Raw genomic sequence first — 22881 nt, 5'->3', positions numbered from 1 at the left:
CAGAGAGAGAGGGAGGAGAAAAGCAGATTCCTTGCTGTGTGTGGAACCCAACATGGTGCTCGATCTCAGGACCCTGAGATCATGACCTAAGCTGAAATGAAGAGTTAGATGCTAAACTGACTGAGCCACCCCGGGGGTCCCATCCTTTTAAGTACAAGTAGAGTTAAGGTAACTAACTACCTGGATACAGTAATTATGTTCAAGGTTTCTAACTCTTTTTATTTGAAAAAATAGAGTATGTCTAATATGAATTACTGGATAACACAAACTTAATTTCTTCCCGCCTGGCCCATGGGAATGTTAAAGGTTAAAACAGGCAATGAGGAGAAAATGCATTAAGAGTCCTAGAGGGCAGCCTGAGTGGCTCAGTGGTTTAGCGCCGCCTTCAGCTCAGGGTGTGATCCTGAAGACTTGGGATCAAGTCCCAGGTCGGGCTCCCTGTATGGAGCCTGCTTTTCCCTCTGTCTGTGTCTCTGCCTCTCTCTCTCTGTCTCTCTCATGAATAAATGAATAAAATCTTAAAAAAAAAAAAAAAAAAGAGTCCTAGAGAAAAGGTTGGGGGGGGGGGGGCTGTGACCACAAGAAGAAAAGATGCGTTATCATTGCAAATGTTGAAATTTCTCTATTAAAGGTTTATATCTTTCTCAAGGTTAATATCTCATTTATTTTTATGGCATCCAACAATTTGAAAAGCAATCTAAAGTCAAGTATCTCACTTCATCCCAGTAACACAGCTGTGTTGAGCCAGGGACAGCAGTTTGCTGCATCTAAGGTCAGATCGCCTAGGTTCAAGTCTCTGTTCTACCATATGCCAGCCACGTGATACTATTACCTAACTTCATCAAGCATCCAATTCTTCAACATTAAAAAGGGTTAACAGTGATAGTTTGAGGGGAGAAGGCTCAAACCCACAGCCTGCAATGAGGATAGGCAACCAGAAGTAGCTTACTTCATGAGATAGAATTCTAGATTTTCCTGAGTGTTCTCAATCATTGTATGTCTTTGGTCATTTCTAGTTATTAAATGGTTGTTTTTGACAATTTTTTTTTTGAAAATCCAATTGGCTTTACTAAACATTCATGAATTAGGCAGCACCCCATCTAGCAAGCAGAGTGGAGCTCTGGACAATTTTGTCTAATTTTACCACTGGTTTTGGAGAGAGAATTTGCCAATCTCAGTCAGTCATTCCAAAAAACCCACCCTGTGGAGGTCCATTATGAAAAGACGCTGAGGCAGAGGCACTAGATAGCAGGCACAAGGTCAAGAGAGGAAAGGGGTACCAGTTAAACAGCATAATGAACAAGATCCTGGCTGCCTTCTGCTGTTTAGCTCCCAGAATGCTGGCTGAGAGTCTCAGATTCTATATGCAGAAAACTGTAGATTCCAGTCTAGAAGTACCAGCCCAAGAAAAGACCACTTTATCAACAACCTTGGAAGACCCAATGAAAAAGCTGGCTTGAAACCTATCACCTCACAGTGAAGCCTAATGGTTGACAAGATACTCCCCAACACACCATGTATAACACATTACCCTTTAAAAAATAAACGTACAACAAAGCCTATGAACCAAATGTCTAACTCTATGAATTAATCAAAAGGCCCAAACCTGAGTGACCATCACCAAGGTCAGTAAATACAACACTTCCAGCATACTAATAGCCTCCTAACTCCACAGACTAGTTTTGCTTGTTTGAATATACATTCATTTATTTCTGGCTTTCTTGCAAATAGCAGGTCCATGTATCCAATGTTGGGGCATGTGCTGTAGCTATCTGCTGTACATAATCCACTATAAGACCATATAGTGGATAAGTTGTAAATGGATAAGTTATTTATTTTTCTGTCAATGGACATTTGGATTGGTTCCAGTCTTGGCTATTTTGGATAATACTTTTTTTTTTTTTTTTTTTTTAAAGAGAGAAAAAGGGGAGGCGGGGGAAGGGCAGAAAGAGAAGGAAAGACTTTTTTTTTTTCTTTTTAAAGATTTTTATTTATTTATTCATGAGACACACAGAGAGAGGCAGAGACACAGGCAGTGGGAGAGGCAGGCTCCCTGTGGGGAGCCCAATGTGGGACTAGATCCTGGGCCCCAAGATCAGGCCTCGAGCCGAAGGCAGATACTTAACCGCTAAGCCACCCAGGCATCCCGAAAGATAGACTCTTAAGCAGGCTCCACACCCAATGCAAAGCTTGACTTGGGGCTTGATCCCACGGCCCTGAGATCATGACCTGAGCCACCTAGGTGCCCCTAATGCTGTCTTAAAACATTCTTACACATGTCTCTTGGTATACTCATTTCAGTTGGGTACATTCTAGGAGTGGAAGTGCTGAATCAGGGAAAGCATATGTTCAATTTTTGTGGATGATGCAAACAATTTTCCAAATTGTGCTAATTTAAACTCCCACTAGTAGTGTGGAGTGGGATGGTTCCTGCTACTTTGTGTCCTTATTGGAACACAGCCATGCACATTCACCTATATATCATCTATAGTTGCCTTCACTGTTACAACTTACAATGGTATAGTCAAGTAATTGCCAACAGAGACCATCAGACTTGAAAGGCAAAAATAGTGACTATCTGGACTTTTAAAAGTTTGCCGAGTCCCAGGGATCCCTGGGTGGCTCAGTGGTTTGGCGCCTGCCTTTGGCCCAGGGCGTGATCCTGGAGCCCCGGGATCGAGTCCCACGTCAGGCTCCTGGCATGGAGCCTGCTTCTCCCTCCCTCTGCCTCTCTCTCTATGTCTATCATAAATAAGTAAATCTTAAAAAAATAAAAATAAAATAAAATAAAATAAAAGTTTGCCAAGTCTTCATTTATTCAGTTTTCTTCAAACAAGACATTAGATGCATCTCATAAGCTTCAACAGATTGTATTTTCATTATCATGCAATTCAAATTATTTTCTGATTTCCACTGTGATTTTTTTTTTTTAAAGATTTTATTTATTTATTCATGAGACACAAAGAGAGAGTGTGCGCGCGAGAGAGTGCAGCAGAGACACAGGTAGAGGGAGAAGCAGGCTCCATGCAGGGAGCCCGACATGGGATTCGATCCCGTGGTCTCCAGGATCATGCCCTGGGCTGAAGGTGGCGCTAATCCACTGAGCCACCTGGGCTGTCCTCTTGAACCATAAGTCGCACTGAAATGTACTCCCATTTTCCACACATACAGGAATTTTCTAATTATATTTCTGTAATTGATTTACAACTTAATTCCAACATGGTTAGAAAATATAATCTATAGGATTTTAATCCTCTCAAACCTGAAACTTGTTTTGTGGCTCAAAATATGGCCAATTTTGTTAAATACATTAGACTCGGTTTTCCATTTATGTCTATTATGTCAAATTTGTTGATCATGTTCTTCCATGTTCTATATTCATACAAATGTTTGTGTATGCTTGCTGTCTGTCAGTGAAAGAAACCTGTTAAAACCTTCCATTATGATTGTGGATTTATCCATTTCTTTTAGTTTTGTTAATTTTTGCTTTGTATATTTTGACATCATGTTACTGAGTGTCTAGAGATTTGAACTGTTTTGTCTTTCCAGTGTACTAACCCCTGTACCATTATAAACTCTTTATCTTTATTAATACTTCTGGCTAGGGGCGCCTGGGAGGCTCAGTGGTTGAGTGTCTGCCTTTGGCTTAGGTCGTGATCCTGGGGTTCTGGGATCAAGTCCCACATCGGGCTCTTTGCAGGGAGTCTGCTTCTCCCTTTGCCTATGTGTCTGCCTCTCTCTCTGTGGCTTTCAAGAATAAAATCTAAAAACAAAACAAAACAAAACTTCTGGTTAAAATGTTCACCTTATCTGATAACATATAGACATACCAGCTCTTTTTTGTGCTATTTGCATAATCTTTTTTCATTCCTGTACTTTTCACCTTTATTTTACCTTCATTTTTAAGCCTATTTTCACTGGGTATAAAATTCTTACAATTAAATACTACTCTTCAATTAAAAAGGATTTAATTACTGATACATGCAATGTGGATGAATCTCAAAACATTATAGTGGGCAGAAATGTTCAGGTATAAGGAATATATACTGTATGGTTCGATTTATATGAAACTGTAAAGTGACAAAAAGTAGGTCAGTGGTTTCCTTGGTCCAGGAGTAGGGTGAGGACTGATCGCAGATGGGGCATAAAGGAACATTTCTGGGATGACAGAAATGATGTTCCCTATCATGAGTAAAGGGGGTGGTTGTATGGCTATATTCATTTTTCAAAGCTCACTGAACTATATGCTTAAAATGTGTGCATTTAAATAAATTATACCTCAATAAAGAGGATTTAAAAATAAAAAACCTACAGGGGCTGGCATAATAAGAATTATTAATACAGCACATAAAGACAAAACAACTCTGCATGCCTGAAAAAAATCCTCATGCTGGGTGCTAAATACACAAAACTCATCTAACAGAAAAATATACCTTCAAAGTGAATAATCTCCCCCAAAGAATTAGTTGTTTGGACACTCTGTTCAGGTAGATTTAAAATCCAGTTAAAAAAGAGCTACAACATTAATTTGATATACATGTTCAAAAAAATTGGAAATGATCACATACAAATTATGGCTAAGATTTAAAAATTTGTGCATCCAAAAAAATTATGGTTCTCTCACTACCAAGTTAGAATAAACTATTAATAAAATCCTAAAAGAATTAGTACTTCTTTTGCACTCATAATTTACATAGTTTAACCATTTTATTTTTCTCAATTTATCTGCCTAATAAAATCTGCTCAACTTTAAATGCTCTCTGAAAGCCAAGTGTATATAATTTACCCTCTCCTGAGAAAAAAAAATCATCCTCGTAAGCACAAAATATTATCAATGGGAAAAGACAAAAAAAAAAAGTGTAAAATTTCTTCCATGGAATTTTTTTTTTAAAGATTTTATTGGAGAGAGAGGGAGAGAAAGAGAGAGAGAGAATGCGTGCACAGGTAAGGAGAGGAGGGAAGGGGAGGGGATGTGGGGGTGGGTGGGGAGAAGCCAACCACTTGCTGAGCAGGGAGCCCAATGTGGGACTCAATCCCAGGATCATGATCTGAGCCTAAGGCAGACACTTAATTAAATGACTGAGCCACCCAGGTGCCCCCTTCCATGGAATTTATACTTGGAAAAATACTTTTCCTACTCAGCAGCATCCATTTTTTCCTTTCAGCCTAGGTGTAAATGTGAATTAGGATTTGACTGGAAACTCCATATGCATTTAGGAATGTTACAGAAATGCAAGCTCCCTTCCCTTTATGAATCAATGAACTTCCCCAAATTTTAAGCACTGTAAAATCAAAGAATACATGTTCTAAAATTCCCTATAAGGCAACCAGAATCTTCTGGCAAAAAATAAATCAAGCATCATACTAGGGGGCAAAAATGCTATAGTAGCACTTTCAGATCATACAGACCTGAAGGAGCACTTCTTTGAAGATCTTATTCCTTCAAAAACAGAACTGCCAGTTTCCATACTCCCACCCCTTAAGAGCCAATGACTACACATTCACAGCTCATTTTGGCTTGTTCATTAATAGCTTATTAACTTTTTAAAAGATTTTATTTATTTATTCATTAGAGACACAGAGACAGAGAGAGAGAGAGGCAGAGAGACAGGCAGAGGGAGAAGCAGGCTCCATGCAAGGAGCCTGATGTGGGACTTGATCCCGGGACTCCAGGATCACACCCTGGGCTGAAGGCAGGCGCTAGACCACTAAGCCACCCAGGGATCCCAGCTTATTAATTTTTAATTTAATTTTTAAACTTCATTCATACCAGTATATATCACCATTTGACACAAAATTCTAGTCTCATGAGTCCAATACACCAGATGTTCTAAGGTCCAAAAAATGAAGTATCTCTAGGTTCCTCATAGTGCAAAACAGATTCATTTCAAAGGAACTATGACTGTACCATAACGAGAAAAAGCAATGATGAAAGGGAAAAAGAACACTTACCTCGTCCCCTGTGGCAGTGAAAGTTGTTCAAATGAATGACCTCTTCATTATTGTTTCCCTCTGCCATTTTCAAATGCAGACATACACGTATGTGTTTACTAATATTTAAACATGGTAAGTATCTGTTCGAAAGGATCTGAAAAAGAAAAAAAAAAAACCTTAAGAATGCGGACTGTCAAAACTCTTCCCATGTATTTGGTGAAGGGCATTCTAAGTGATGAAAACATCACTTAAGGAAAAAATAAAAGAACGTGTAACTAAAAGCTAACAGAGGGAGGAAAAAGAATAAAAAAATAAATAACTATTCCAAAAGAACATACAGAAGAGAAATAAAAGATCAAAGAACAGATGGAATGTATAAAGAATAAAAAATATTACTTAAAAAAATCAATTACAGGAACCTATGGAATGGGAGAAAATATTTGCAGTTCTTAATATCTAGTAAGGGGTTAAAACCCAAAATATACAAAGAACTCCTACAACTAAATAGCCAAAAAGCAAATAATCCAATTTTAAAACAGTGATCTAAACAGACATTTTTCGGGATCCCTGGGTGGCGCAGTGGTTTGGCGCCTGCCTTTGGCCCAGGGCGCGGTCCTGGAGACCCGGGATCAAATCCCACATTGGCCTCCCAGTACATGGAGCCTGCTTCTCCCTCTGCCTGTGTCTCTGCCTCTCTCTCTCTCTCTCTCTCTCTCTCTCTCTCTGTGACTATCATAAATAAATAAAAAAAAAAATTAAAAAATAAATAAATAAAAAATAAACATTTTTCCAATAAAATATTCAAATAACCAACAGGTACATGAAAAGGTACTCAATATCAATCACCAGGGAAATGCCAATCAAAACCAAGAGCTATAGCCTCTCACTTATTAGAATGACTATTACCAAAAGAACAGAGATAACAAATGCTGGTGAGGACACACAGAAAAGGCAGCCCTTGTACTCTACTGGAGAGAATGTAAATTGGTACAGCCACTATGGAAGCTAGTATGGGGGTGTCTCAAAAAATTAAAAATAAGACTACCATATGATCCAGCAATTTCATTTCTGGGTATATATCTGGAAAAAAAGAAATCACTAATGTTGTCAAGATGTCTGCATCTCCATGTTCACTGCAGCATTATTTACAATAGCCAAGACGCATACACAGCCTAAGTGTTCACTCAGTTAATGCGTGGTTCAGTTAAGTGTCTACTCTTGGCTTCTGCTCAGGTTATGTTCTCAGGGTCCTGAGACTGAGCCCCATGTTGGGCTCTGCACTGAGCTTGTCCTTCCCCCTCTGCTCCCTCTCTCATAAATTTAAAAAAAAAAAAAAAAAAAAAGGAGAAGAAAAGAAAAAGATGCTAGAAAGTGACTACTATTCAGCTGTAAAAAAGAGGAAAATCCTGCCATATGCAACATGGATGAACTCTGAAGGCATTATACACACTAAGTGAAATGAGGCAGAGAAAGACAAATAGGATCTCACATATTGGAACCCAATAAAACATCCCAAACGTCCCCAAACACCCAAACTCATAAAAAGTGAGATCACATGTGGTTACCTAGATAGGAGAATTGGATGAAGGAGGTCAAAAGGTACAAACTTCCAGTTACAAAATAAATAGGTAATGGGGCCATAAGGTAACATGAGGGCTATAGTTAACACTGTTGTAGGGCACATTTGAAAGCTGCTATGAAAGTAAATCCCGAAAGATCTCATCAAAAGGAAAAAAAAACATTTTTCTCTTTTTCTTGGGGGGGGAGGGGCTGTCCATATGAGATGATGGACATTAAAACTTACTGAGGTGATCACTTTCCAATTTATTTAAGTCAATATCTCATATAACTTAAATAACACTGGAAAATATATTTATGTAACAGACAACATAAGCACTGTTAAGTATAAGAAAAAGCTTTAAAAGGATGGAAAGCAATATCCTGAACATCAAAAACTGTTAAGTTCTTAATTTTTTTAAAAGATTTTATTTATTTATTCATGAGAGAGAGAGAGAGAGGCAGAGACACAGGCAGAGGGAGAAGCAGGCTCCATGCAGGGAGCCCAACATGGGACTCGATCCCAAGACTCCAGGATCACACCCTGGGCCAAAGGCAGGCGCTTAAACTGCTGAGCCACCCGGGCTGCCCTGTTAAGTTCTTAATTTAAGATACTTTATTTTTCAGTCATATAATGTCCATCTGATTTTTAAAATAAATTCCAATTCTATGTTGAAGCTCTCCTCTCAACTATTTAATCTTTTCCCTTTTCCCATGAAAACCTCTATGAGACTAATAAAATTGACATAAGTGTTAGAGATGAGTAGGGAGATTTCATCCAGTTCAGAGGGTCAACTCACAGAAGATACAATACTAAATGTATAAGAATTTGATAACATATAGCTTCAAAATACGTATAACTGAAGTCGACAGACCTAAGGAAGTAAGACAAATCCACACTTAGAGCTGCACAGAAGACTTGAATAGCACTATCAAACTTGGCCTCATTGACATTTACAGACCACTCCACCCAACAACTGCAGAACACATACTCTTTCCAAGTATATAGGGAACATTATAAAATGGATTATATCCTGAGTCATAAGGCTAGTCTCAACAAACTTCACAGGCTCAAAATCATACAGTATATTGGTACCTGACAACAGTCAGTAAAAGAAGGGTAACTAGTAAATTTCTAAATGCTGGAAATTAAGCAAACTCAACTCATGGGTTAAAGGAGAAATTACCATGAAAATTAGAAACTACTGTATTTCGACTGGATGAACTAAATGATAATGAAAACAAAATACACCAAAATTCATAGGCTAGAGCTAAAGCAGTGTTTAGAGGGCAATTTCTACATCCAAATACTATTTTTTTTTTAATTTTTATTTATTTATGATAGTCACACAGAGAGAAAGAGAGAGAGGCAGAGACACAGGCAGAGGGAGAAGCAGGCTCCACGCACCAGGAGCCCGATGTGGGATTCGATCCCGGGTCTCCAGGATCGCGCCCTGGGCCAAAGGCAGGCGCCAAACCGCTGCGCCACCCAGGGATCCCCAAATACTATTTTAAAAAAGAAAAAAGACCAAGAAATCAATGATCAAAGCCCTGATCTTAAGACGCTAGAAAAAGTGTAATCAAACCAGAAAAATAGAAGGCAATTGTTAACAGCAGAAATCAACAGATAAAAACATACAGAGAAAAATCCAAACAAAAAGTTGTTTCTCCAAAAAGATAAACTTCTATTATAATTGATCAAGGAAAAGTGGGAGAAAATACAAATAACTATTATCAGGAATGTAAAAGAAAATACCACTACAGATTCTACAATATTAAAGGAATATTATGAATATTTTTATACCAATTAATCTAAATTTTTTTATTAAAGATTTTATTTATTTACTCATGATGGAGAGAGAGAGAGAGAGAGACACACACACAGGCAGAGGGAGAAGCAGGCTCCGTGCAGGGAGCCCGATGTGGGACTCTATCCCGGGTCTCCAGAATCAGGCCCTGGGCTGAAAGTGGCGTTAAACCGCTGAGCCACTGGGGCTGCCCTGAAATTTTGAATGGACAAATTCCTTGAGATACAACTTACCAAAGAAAACTTATTTATAAATTATTTATTTACTTAAGTAATCTCTACACCTACCATGGGGCTCAAACTCACCACCCCAAGATCAAAAGTCACATGCTTTGTGGACTGAGCCAGCTAGGTGTCCCTGAACAAAGAAAATTTTAGGTCTGAACAGAGCTCTACTAAATAAGGAAACTATAGCAGTAATTAATAACTTTCCCACAAAGAATACTAAGTGGAATGAACAACAAAGTCTTTGGATACAAGGCCAATATATAAAAATGAACACTGTACTAGTAAGAAACAATTAGTATTTTCAAAGGATACTCCTTAGAGTAGCATCAAAAACTATCAAACACCAAGGAATAAATGCAACGAAAGATGCGCCAGATCTTTATACAGAAAACTATAAAATATCACTGAGAGAAACCAAAGAACACTAAGTGAGAGACATACCACATTCATGGGTTGGAAAGTTCAATTTTGTAAAGAGGTCAATTCCCCCTTAATTGATCTACAGATTTAATAGAGCCTTAATCAGATTTTATTTTTTAAAAGGTTTTATTTATTTATTCATGAGAGACACGGGGGGTGGGGGGCAGGGCAGAGACACAGGCAGAGGGAGAAGCAGGCTCCATGCAGGGAGCCCGATGTGGGACTGGATCCCGGGACTCCAGGATCACACCCTGAGCCGAAGGCAGGCGCTCAACCGCTGAGCCACCCAGGTGTCCCCTTAGATTTTTAAAAGTGGGTGTATACTACATGATTCTAAAATCTACAGGAAAATCCAAGGCATTCATAAAGAAAAACGAAAGGTGCAAGATTTACACTATCAGACAGCAAGTCTTATTAATACAAAACTACAGGAATTAAGACCATGTGGTATTGGCAAAAGAAGAGAAAAACAGACCTCTGGAACAGAATCCAGAAACAGATTCATTCATATGTGGATGTTTGACTTATGACAAAAGTAGCACTGCAGAGCAGTGGAAAACATGTTTTTACTGTATGATGCTGTACTAGAAAGCTATGGGGGGGGGGGAGGTGGAGAATGAGGAACTAGGTCTCTTCCTCATGCCTTAGACAAAAATGACTTTAGGTGAACTCTTGATTTAAATGAACAGGTAAAAAAGTTTCAAGAAAATATCATAAAAAAAATACTTTCACAAACTTGGGGTTGAGAAGATAGCTTAAACAGGATATATAAAGTACTATCCATATAAGATTGAAACATTGTACATTAAAAACATAAACTTCTATTCACAAAAAAAATTATTAAGAATGAAAAAGGCAAGCCACTGGGAGAAGATATTTGCAATACATAAAACAAAGGGCTCCTATCCAACAAATATAAAGAACACTTAGATGGTAACTGAAAAACACACAAACCAGACAACTTAAAGGAAAAATGGGCTAAAAGATTTGAACTCCCAATGGTGAGTTTACTGAGGAAACCCAAAAGGCCAATAAACAAATGAAAAAGTGCCCAACGTTGTGAGACATCAGAACATAAACTGAAACCATAAGGGAATTCTGGGAAGATGGTAGCACCACAGTTTTTGAACCTACCCAAATTCTCATCTAAAACCAAAAAATTCCAATTTAGGAAAAAACTAAGAAAGAATCACTACAAACTCCCAAATATGAGCCCATGAGAACAAATCACCAAGAGCCACAAGATCTCTGAAGTACCATTTGTGCCTCAGATATCAGAGGAAATCATTTGGACCTGAGAAGAGGACAACCCCCAACCAACCAACAGGTATTCACTGAAAAGCACATAGGCAAAACAAAACAAAACAAAACAACATATAGGCCAATCTGAGAAAGCTGTGAACAACAGGAAGGAGTCTGAGAAGTTCAAAAAGTGAGTGCAGGGAATGCCACCAAGAAAGAGTGAAGCAGTCTAGGACCCATAAAGTTTCAAGCCTGATCTAGCAGGGCTCCTTTGCAGGATGTGGCCCTACAAATGAGACAAAAAGCCGGGAAGAATGAAATGGAGTCAAGACAGAGACAGTAAAGAGAAAGGAAAGAGAGGGCAGGTCTAATAATAGAGGACAAAGCTAGGAAGTCTCTAAAAGCAAGCTGTCATATTTTGAACACTGTATGAAAAGGGAGTTCTATGAAGAAAAGCTATCCTAAACTACCCTCTTTCTAAAAGTCCGAGAAAACCAATTTCATTAAAAATGAGCAGATTCTGGCTTATAAAATTTCTGCTGAAAAATAAAAATGAGCAAAGAACTGACGTCAAAACTCCTATAAAGAAAAAGCAGCAGCAAAACATCCTTATAAACAATGAAAACATGCCAGAAAGATGTAACAACCTAAAGGACACTAAGAAAATAATAGATAAAACAACAATATAAATCAGAACTAGAAAACTCAGAAATGGAATAACCGATCTCAGGAAAGAAACAAATTTTAAACAGTTTCAGGAAAGAAGAATAAATTAGAAGGAACACAAGCATGAATAAACACACAACACATGCTGTTTGGTGAAAGAAAAATTTTAAATAGAAAAAGAGATAAAGGAACAAATATTCAGGACAAAGGCTGTCCACCATCAAAAACAGCAGCTCTCCAATAAATTGAAAGGGAATACTAAAAATTGTAATGGAAAAAAATTTTCCTAAAGTATAAATGTACAGACATTTCAAAAGAATGTAGTAAATACCTAAAAAACAAACAAAACAAAACACACACACACACACACAAACCCACCCAAAATGACAACTACCAAGACGTACTTAAAAAAATCCTTTTATGGCTTGGGCGTGAGTCATTGAAAAGACAGAAAATTATTAACAGACTTTGACAGTGATGCTTTCTGCCATTAGAAAATGGAATACTTTTTTAAAAAAATGTGAGCCAGACATTTTGTCCAGCAAAAGTAATTTCAAAGAAAAGGTTCACAAATTTACCAACATATAAGAACTTATGTAATATTATTTTTACAGGACCTCCCTGAGGAATTTGACAGAAAAATAAACTTTAGGCAACCAAAATGACTAAAGCACCAACACAAAGACTAGCAGTAAACATTAAATATGTAATTACTTGCATATTACATAAAGCATAACATATGCTATTAGCATAAAGATTAAACAGGAACTAAAATTAAGCGACATAGTACAATTATAAAAATTATGGGGAGGGGAAGCATATGCAAAACTTTATTTTTTTTTAAAAGATTTATTTATTTATTTATTTATGATAGACAGAGAGAGAGAGAGAGAGAGGCAGAGACACAGGAGGAGGGAGAAGCAGCCTTCATGCCGGGAGCCTGACGCGGGACTTGATCCCAGGACTCCAGGACCGCACCCTGGGCCAAAGGCAGGCGTCAAACCGCTGAGCCACCCAGGGATCCCCCATATGCAAAACTTTAAAGTCATGTAATAATAGCTATGACATTAAGACTTTCACTCTAATACTTTTGTGTATAAAAAAGTTAAAAAGATCAGCAGTTATGGAATATTCTATTAACCCCTGTGCCCTTGAGAATCAAGAATCTCAGTATAAAAAAATTTTTTAAGTAAAATCCCAACAGTCCTAAAATTGAATTATAAATATTTGTGTGAACTCATAAAATATTTTAATTCTGTACAGCCCCCCCCCCCCCCACCAAAGAAAGGACTGAAGACGACAAATTACTTGTAGCAATGAACATCTGTAGTGCCCAAATTACGGTCTTGAAATACTATTTCCCACCAAAAGAAATTAGGGCTTTTTTGTAGAAATTACTAATTCTAATTTTGGAGCAGGAATCTTAACAAAGTGAGCCTACAACACCTTGTATCAAATATCAAGGAAGCTATCAAAAACTATTTCTCAAAGACTGGGACCTGTAAGAATAACAACAACAAAAAAATCCTGAAGAGGCTACCCAGACTGGCCCATCATGGGTCATTTTGAGCTCCAATAAAAATAAGATGGCATGAATCTCTTAAGAAAACATATAAATGAAAATGTTCAAAATTATTTTTAAGGTGGTCATTTTCAAAGTATGATATCAAAAGTAATACAATATCTTTAAAACTGGTAAAAAAACTGTAGCTCAGTCAGTTAAGCATCCCACTCAATTTCAGCTGGTCTCAGGGCTGTAAAATCAAGCCCCACCTTGGGCTCTGCACTGGGCGTGAAGCCTGCTTAATATTCTCTCCCCCTCTCCCTCTCTAAAAATAAATACATAAAACACATAAGATAAAGGCAAAGTATTAGGTACTTTCTTGCTTTTCCTATATGAACTGTGTATCACTGGATAACCAAATAGACAAGATAATGGTTTCTTATGAAAGTATTCCAGTATTAATTTTAAAAATTCAAATATCATTTTGCAATCTTCAATGAATTACTGGATCTAGACCTTAAATATCACCAGCTGCTATCACAGAGACAACACCTAAGTGCCTTCTGAGGAAAGAACACTATCTACAGTTTTGTGAAAGAGATGGAACCGAGTTTGGACAAGCATCTGGACCCAGACACATTTTTAGAATAGAGGCTAGAAGAAAACTGAAACTTTGAATTGGACCATAAATATGCAATCCAGACCATGTATTCTCAATGAGAGTGCTTTTACAAAGGTGTGAAAAGATCTTAAGATATGACAGTGATTTGTGACCCTCCAAAATTCAGTCCCACCCAGCAAAATCTTACTCCTTAGTACTTAGTGAGGGAGTACCAGGAAAAAAAGGCTCTATAGGGGAATCATAAGTTTTTAAAAATCTAATGCACATCTAGTTAGGCTCTGGGAAACTACAGGTCAACTGATTCAGGTTCAACAGATAAATTACAAGGAAAAAAGAAAAGGAATGAAAATCCTAGGAACCTTAGATTTAAAAAATACATAAAAAATTTAAAACAGGATTATAGTACCTAGGGATGTACTCTTGAGTGATAAAACCATAAAGAAATACGAGAAAATGATTATGAAAGTTAGACTAATAGCTAATTTTAGGGGGAAGGAATGAGTTATGATCAGGACAGGATACACAGACGGGGTCTGGGGATGATCTATGTTTTAAACTGGGCGGTGGATACTAGCATCTTATAATAACTTATTAAACCATACATATGTTTTATGTAGTTTTACATATTGGCGTTTTCTTTTTTTTTTTTTAAGGGTAAGAAAACCCTCATGATGTATTATATACTCAAAGAATTCTTAAAAGTCTGAAAAATTAATGACCAAGTGCCATTGAGGACTTGGAGCAATGGGGAATTTCATATACCACTGGTGGGATAATAAATTGGTACAACCATACAAAATAAATAAATAAATAAATAAATAAATAAATAAATAAATAAGCAAGCAAGCAAGCCTGATACTTTATCAGAAGTAAAACTTTTATCAGAAGATAAAATGCTCTGTAAAATTGTATGCTTAAGTGTACCAGATCTATGCGTAAGTTCACAGCAACATTTTTCTAAAAGTCAAAAACTAAAAAGGCCTCACATCAATGAAGCAATGAACACCCAGTAGTTCGTTCACACAATTAAAAACTATATAACAAAAATGAAGTCACACACAACATGGATAGACTCAGACACATAATAGTTGAGTGAAGGAATCCAGACATAAGAAAATATACCTCAAATGACTTCATTTAGATGAAGTATAGGCACAGGCCTAAACTCTTTGGGGTCACACACAACAATGGATGGACTCAGACACATAATAGTTGAGTGAAGGAATCCAGACATAAGAAAATATACCTTGAATGACTTCATTTAGATGAAGTATAGGCACAGGCCTAAACTGTTTGGGGTCAAACTTCTTTGTGTGTACTCTACTTCATAATGTTAAAGTTGGGGGGAGGGGAACCATTATAAGAGAAAAAATGTGGTTCCCTCTGGGAAACAGTAGTACTTTGACATTTGAATCATTTTCTTGCTTTACTTTGATGAAAATGAGAAAAATGAAAATAATTAAGAACCAATGTCTCTGGTTCTAAGAAAATCTCAACTTACTTAGACTTCATGGGAAAAACCATATGCTTTAGAAAAAGTAGACTCCAGGCCCTGGCTTCTCATGTCTACCAAGAGTTAACAGTCAAGTAACATCGGTATTTTTCCAACTTAGAGAATACTAAGTTGTGTATCCAGATTTACTTAAAAATTTTACATAACTTTCTGGTATCTTTAAGTGGACAAAAGTCTATTTTTAAAAATTACAAATCTCACTTGAAAGAACAATGACATCTATAAATAGCATGGTAGAAAAAAGAGCTCTAATGTCAAATTTGAACTGTATCTATTCAAAACTTTACTTTTCAAATACAATTTTTAAAAAGTATTTTGAACACAATTAAACTAACTAGTTTTTTTTTTTAACAACAATGTTCTTTCAATTTTATACTAGAAATCAAAGAGAAATGTGATTCATTCTATATATACTTAATTTAGTTAGGAATATCAAGCTTGTAGTTAAAATAGATTACTAGTGGTACTTTAGAAGCAAGATTCCTCATGAATGAGTGGTACATACAATGGCCCCAAGCTGAGAAAAGGAGCCTGATGAGGGAATATCTACTCCTGACTAGCTTCTCTGCAAAGGTCTTTCAAGTTCCTCACATTTAGTTCTCTCATCTGGGCTTCAGATCAAACTACATAAGCATGAATCCTGGTTTCACCATTTAGTGAATCAATGACTACATAAATTGCTTAATCTCTTAGACTCAGTTAATTTGTAAAATGAGTATAGTTGTTCTAAAATTAATTGAATTAAATATATATATTTACCTTAGTGCCTAGTACCAAGTGTCACATTATGACTTTTACTCTTCCCTAAGAAATGGAAAGAGCTATTCTTACCTTGTAAGGCTGTGTAGGAAATATGAAGCCACTTTGTAAATGGTAAATGCCACCAGAACAGGAGCTTGTTACCACAAGTACACAGTGGATGTACAGTGTTTATTAGCAAGTTGACAACACAGAAAATGTGGGGGGGATGGCTTTATTTTCATCTTCCAGGTTACTTTTGCTAGTTTTATTATAACTATTCACTATTACTTCCTTCTATGAGAAATTGCGATTTTTCCTCTGGAAGTAGCTTCTTCATCAGGCAGCTGAAGAAAATAGCTAAACAAATGTCGAATCCAGAAATGGGAAATGCTACCTAACAAAATAGTTTAGGTCTTGCCTCTTTCTTTTATTGTAAAAATTATCATATGTACATCTGCAACCATACTCTACAGTCAGTGTATCAGATAATGCTTCCAAATTAGAAACAAAAGTTAGCGTGCTTTTCATCACTTCATTTCCCCTTGGAAAATCTTATGTAGTAAGATTTTCTCATTGTAAAAAGAAAACGAGATGACAATTCCATATTCTCTCCCACCTCCTACAACTGTCCTCATTATCTTTTTTCTTCCTTGGAAGATATATCAACACATGAAAGTTCACATTTAAATTGTGTTCTCCATAGACCCTTGACTAGATCTTTCTTATTCATAGCTGTATTTTCTGTGTCCCACACAGTTGCTGAATGAATGAGTGGCTCCAAAAACACATCTTCCTCTGTCAGAGACTGAAGCTGTTCATCAGAGCCATATATAGCAAGACTCAGGTAACATGGCTTAAGTGACAAGAGTTTATCAGGATTTTCTTCAGTTATAAGTCATTTTCTTCTCATCCTTCTATTCGTGTTACATCTCCATTTTTCCTTCCACATGTTCTTAATATAACACTGCATTGTCCTGGAGTTTTGTAGTGTTCCTGCTTTCCAGAGTAAACTCCAAAAATATGTCTGTCACTTCTGCAGCACTGATTTTAGTATAATAATACAAGATGTTTCCAATTTAATGAATTAATCTCTTTCAGTATTTCAGGGAAAGGTAGGCAAAGCAGAGCCAGGCACAGGCTGCCCACGTCATACCACTCCACAATACCTCTTCCCAGCATGGTTTTTTAAGTGATTATAAGTGAGTATTGCTCTTCATTTAAATTCTACCTTCTCATTTTAACCATTATTTGATTATTCATGCATTGTAAGCCTATACTAACATTTAATCAACATTAAATCAACACAACAAAAAGTTAATAATGGTTATTTCTAAGTAATAACCTTAATATATATATTTTTCCTTTCTTATATTTTCTGACTTTTCCATATTAAAGGGGAATTATTATTATTTTTTAAAGTAGACTCCATGCCCAGTGTGGAGCCCAACATAGAGCTTGAACTCAGGACCCTGACTGAGGCTAAGACAGAAGTGAGATCAGAGTCAGACCCTTAACTAAGCCACTCAAGCGCCTCTACATTACTATTTAAAATTAAAATACACTAAAGAGTTCAGCAAATATTCATTGTGGTCTTGCCACATGGGATAAAACAGTTGTGGGGCACCTGGGTGGCTCAGTCGGTGGAGCATCCGACTTTGGTTCAGGTTATGATCTCAGTAGGGATACTGGGATCAAGCCCTCCATCAGGCTCTGTGCTCAGTGAGGAGTCGGCTGGTCCCTCTGTCCACCCTCCCTCCGCTCATGTTCTTTCTCTCAAATAAATATTTAAAAAAAATTGTTATGCATCGTTGGGAACACCTACAAAGAAAATCCAACATGGATCTTGCCTCAAAAACCTTGGGAGTACAACCAGCAAATACAAAGTAAGTACACCACAAAATATAAAGAATTAGTGCAATAAAGACACTATTCCAGTTAGACGATGGCAGGAAGTCAGAGAAGCTTAGCCCATATTTAAGCTAAACTGAATACTGTGCTAATTACAAGCTTTGCCTTTAAGCAGCTTCCACCCAGGACTCCTGGAGCCCAGAATCACCTTTAAGAAGTTTGACTACTGATGGAGAGATTATATGGAAAGCCCTGACACTACCTGGAGAAAGAAAATGTAGCTGAGCCCAGCTTTCCACCAGTCCCTGACAATGCATGGGAATGAAAAAGCATTTTGGAAGTGGAAGCTTTAGCCCTACTACCTATGCTAGCAACACGTGGATCAGGAAAAAACAGCCCAGATTAGTCCTTCCCAATATCCTAACACAAAATTGTCGACAAAATTGTCATATTAAGTTACTATGTTTGGGAGTGACTTGCTTTTATGCATCCATAGATAACAGAAACACAATTCAAATTTTATTTTCTAACCAGTAAGAAGCAATATAAAGATTTGTACTTTAGGAAAATCAAACTAACTGCAATGTGTAAGACTGAAAAAGACATCTGGTAGCAAGAAACCCAGGAAACAAGAGGCAGCGTAGTATGAACTAGAGAGAACCAGCAAGCAGAGAGAGAGGAAAATGATACAAGATACCAACTAAAGTTAGATTCAACAGAATTTTTGTAGGTAAAGAGCCATGAGGCAAGAAGGAGTCGAAGTTGACCAACATGTTAAGGATACCTAGATGTTGGGTGACTGGAGGATAGCAATACTATTAAGAAAGAACAAAGCAGGTGATGAGTTCAGAGTAAGAAAACGTAATGTGTGTATATTTTAATATGCAGACAAAATGAAAGGTAAAATAGCATCCATAATTACAGATATAATTATGTGGGCAATTAGTCTGGAGTGTTATCAGAGTTTACAAGAATCCTAAAAATCCTCTTATCAGTGTCTTTTTACAATGGGAAAGTTTTTTTTTTTTTTAAAGATTGTGTTTATTTATTCGAGAGAAAGAGAGAAAGAGAAAGAGAGAGAGAGAGAGAGAGAGAGAGAGAGAGAGAGAGAGGAGAGAAAGAGAGATAGGCACAGGTCTCCAGGATCACACCCTGGGCTGAAGGCGGCACTAAACTGCTGAGCCACCCGGGCTGCCCACAATGGGAAGGGTTTTAACCCAAAAATTAAACTCAGAATCTTCACTAGGTAGGTTAAAGAGTTTAACATATAACCTTATGATTTTCCTCAAATGTCAACCGAAAATTGGTTCAGAAACTGAAATAAGCAAGCACATCCTTATTCACAAGGGGGGGATCATGGTTTTCAATCTTTTTAGAGGTGAATCCTCTGTGAATTCATGATAAGCTGCCCCTGCCACCCCAAAAGTGCCTATAGGTTCTACTCTCCCACTTATTTTCATTTGGCACTGAGGTGCTGTTTCTTTTAAATCATAAGATTTCGTCATAGAACCAAAATTTCGTGGCCTGTGAAACGCTGCCTCGTAGGACCATTGCTGACATAGCTAGCCTCACCATACACCTCTCCTCCATTCACCATTCTTTCAGGGCTTGAACGGGCCATGCTCCTTCCTCTTACCTCTGGCTGGCTGATTATTTTTCACTGCCTCTTTCTGACCAAATTAACTCCATTCATCTTTGAGTTTCTTATCTTAAATATCACTTCCTCAAAAATACCTAACCAGGAGGATCCCTGGGTGGCTCAGCAGTTTAGCGCCTGCCTTTGGCCCAGGGCGCGATCCTGGAGTCCCAGGATCGAGTCTCGTGCGTCGGGCTCCCAGCATGGAACCTGCCTCTCTCTCTATGTCTATCATAAATAAATAAATCTTAAAAAAAAAAAGAAAAAAAAAAAAGAAACACCTAACCATCCCCATTGTTCACTCACACAATATATCTCAATCTTTCAAAGTACTTGGCACAATAATAATCTACAAATACTTAGAAAGCTACATTAAATAGCTATCTGCTAAAACAAGTTCCAAGGATGGAGGACCCGACATCTTATTCATTCCATTAGCCGCAGGACATACTGCTTGGCACAAAGTAAATACTCCAGAAGAACTTTTCGAATAAATATCATCTACAGGGATGGCAAAGTAATTAGTAGGAGGAGCATGAGCTATGGAACCAAACTGAATTCAAGTCCCAGCTCTGTGGGAGTTTTTTGACTACTTATTTTTCAGTACCTCGTTTTCTTCCTTTTAAAATAATAACGGAACCCCCATTACTGAAGATTAGAGGAGTTATTACATTAAAAAATGCTTAGAACAATACCTAGCATAGTTACTAGCATCATGTTTGTCTTACTGACAAGAAAAGTAAAATATTGCCAGCTATGAGAATTAGTTATGAGGTCTGAAAAGACCTTAACACAGCCTAGAATATAGCAACTACTCATTAAATAGAAGCCATCAGGGTCAGCAAACTCAGGTGCTCTCATCGACCCTATTTCATAAACTTTCAGTCTTCTTGACTCAAATTTCAACTTCCTTTATTAGATTTCTCCATTCGGGCTGGAAGGCAGGTTTAAAAAAAAAAAAAAAAAAAAAAAAAACTTGCTGCCCGCTAGCCTCTATTTAGGTTTAAGGGGGGAGATCCCAAATCTGGCTCCAGTTCTCCAGCGATTTCCTCAGTTTCACACCAGTCTGTACCCCGAGCCCCAATAAATTACCTATACAACAAATAGAACAAAGCAAGGCTGTTTCTTGGCAGTCTTTTTTCAGGCAAGCGTGCTAAAATTGAGGTCGGTCCTAAAATCTTCCCTGTCTTCTCCCAGTTCCCTGCAGGGTAAAAAAAAATCTTCTCTTTGCATTAGCAAAGTGACTTGGATGGACAAGCCATACCCGGGCACTTATCACAACGTACTCGAGTTATTTACAGGGCCCCGGGCTGGTTTACGTGGGACCCCGCAGGCACTGGGAGGGGGGGGGGCGCCGGTGGGCGAGACGGGGGGGGGGGGGTCTCGCACAGGACTGAAGTGGCCCAAAGTTTTGAGACCGTCGTTCCACGCAGTCTCCAGCCACGTCCCACGCGGGAACGCCGGTCTCGTTCACTGCGCGGCGCTCCAGGCACATTTGTCGGGTTCGCCTTCCCCGCGCTGCAGAGGGTTTTGACGCACTTGCATGTCTTCACGAGGGCTGGGTGGGAGCCGCCGGCTTTCCCGACAAGACGGCGCTCCTGAACCGAGTCGGGAGGGTTGGGGACTGAGGCCCGACGCCCCTGGGCCCCGGGGGGGTGGGGGGGTGAAGGGGGACGCCGGAGTTCAGAGTCCCAGTGCATCACCGCCCGCGCGCTCCAGGCCGCGCTCGGCTCCACCGACGCCGCCTCCCGCGAGGTGCCGCCGGGAAACTCGGGTCTTTCGGCGCGTTCGCCCTCGCGCAGCAGGCCGAGGGACCGGCCCGCGAAACTTCCCGAAGTGGCGGGCGCGGGGGAGCGTCCGCCAGCCGCCGCCGCCTTTGTGGCTCCCGCCTCACCGCCAGCCCCGCTGCTCGCGCCGCCCGGCCCTCGGCGGGGCCCCGCGCGGCTCCGGGCCCGCTCGCCTGCGGGAGGCCGCCGGGCCAGGCCCGCGCCCCCGACTCCGCGGCCCCGCCGCCCCTCACAGCCGAGGCCCCCGCCCCCGCCCCCGCCCCCACCCTGGGGCTTAATGGAGGCGCTGGGCTGAGACGCCACTCGCCTCACGCGGCCTGCCGAGGAGCTGGGCGCGCCCCGCGGCCGACACTTACTCGCCACTCAGCTCGCCGGCTCGCCAAGCGGGCTCGGCGGCTTCTGTCGCCACAGCTTTTAGTCACCAGAAGCGGCCGCCGACAGCTTCGTTGCCGCCGCCGCCGAGGCCGCCGCTGCACTCCTTCCGGCCCCGCCGCGACTTCACCCCGCGCCTGCGCACAGCGCCCCCTCCCGACTAATGACAGGAAGAACCATAGAGGCACGCCGGGTGCTAGGGAGGAGGGGCCTGGGGAGTAAGACCATAGAGAGGGACGTCTGGCCGCTCACCGCCCACTGAGTCTTGACTCCCCCACGAGGTGGGAGGACGAAGGAAACTGAGGGGCCCTTCCCCCAACCTCAGGAAGTGTCGCCTGTCTCCCTAGGGATGAAAAGAGTGGAGGCGGGGGAATGTGGGGTAGGGGGGAGCAGATGCCCATGGAAAGCTATTGGATATGCATTTATTTGCACCCCTTGCCTTTGGCAGGTCATTCATCCAACACCTATTTTTCAAAGAGCTTCCTGTGTGCCAGGCACTGTTGTAGGAATTGGGCATACAACGATATAGAGGGCCCCTGTTCTCCCCAAGTTAATCTTTTAGTGGATAGATATATAACAAACGCACTAAAATACTGGCTCAGGCAGGAAGGGTTGGGGGGGGAACAACACAAGAAAAATAGAGCAGAGGAAGGGGTAGAGAGTGATGGGGATGCCAATGCGGTCATGAAGTCTTCTAAAGAGGGACGTTTGAGCAGAAAACGAAATGACATAAGGAGGTCTTAATCAGAGGAATGCTAGTTAGGAAGAGATTATAGGAGTCTAAATAATACCCAATGGTGACCTTAACTAGTATGGTCAGGAAGGAGGGGGAGGGGGGAATGATCAGAGTAGGGATTTTTTTTTTTTTTCAAGTAGAACGGAGAGATTTGCAGATGGATTGGATGTGAGGTGAGAGGGAAAGGGTAACTGCAAGGTTTTTGGAACGTGCAACTGGATGAATGGGGTTTCAGTCATAAATATGGGGGGAGATTGGGAAGAACAGA

The 22881-nt window shown here is 39.5% G+C and overlaps 1 protein-coding gene across 7 annotated transcripts in view; it reads right to left on the bottom strand.

The window, feature by feature from the left end:
• The window catches only part of RNF216 (ring finger protein 216), a 161461-nt gene extending 139345 nt beyond the window's left edge, over positions 1 to 22116 (bottom strand). For 6 of the 7 annotated variants that reach the window (XM_035717567.2, XM_025426283.3, XM_035717568.2 and 3 more), the window contains exons 1-2: positions 21862 to 22026; positions 5953 to 6088 (exon numbers count right to left, since the gene is read on the bottom strand). In XM_035717567.2, coding sequence (XP_035573460.2) covers positions 5953 to 6019 — 67 coding nt within the window. In that variant the 5' untranslated portion in view covers positions 6020 to 6088; positions 21862 to 22026. Of the gene's footprint in view, positions 1 to 5952; positions 6089 to 21861 lie in introns of all 7 variants that reach the window. The other variant, XM_035717569.2, reaches the window with a different exon arrangement.
• Between the last annotated feature and the right edge of the window lie 765 nt (positions 22117 to 22881).

The sequence above is a fragment of the Canis lupus genome, chromosome 6, assembly GCF_003254725.2.
Source record: "Canis lupus dingo isolate Sandy chromosome 6, ASM325472v2, whole genome shotgun sequence".
Lineage (NCBI taxonomy): Eukaryota > Metazoa > Chordata > Mammalia > Carnivora > Canidae > Canis > Canis lupus.
This window is presented reverse-complemented; position numbering and strand designations above follow the sequence as displayed.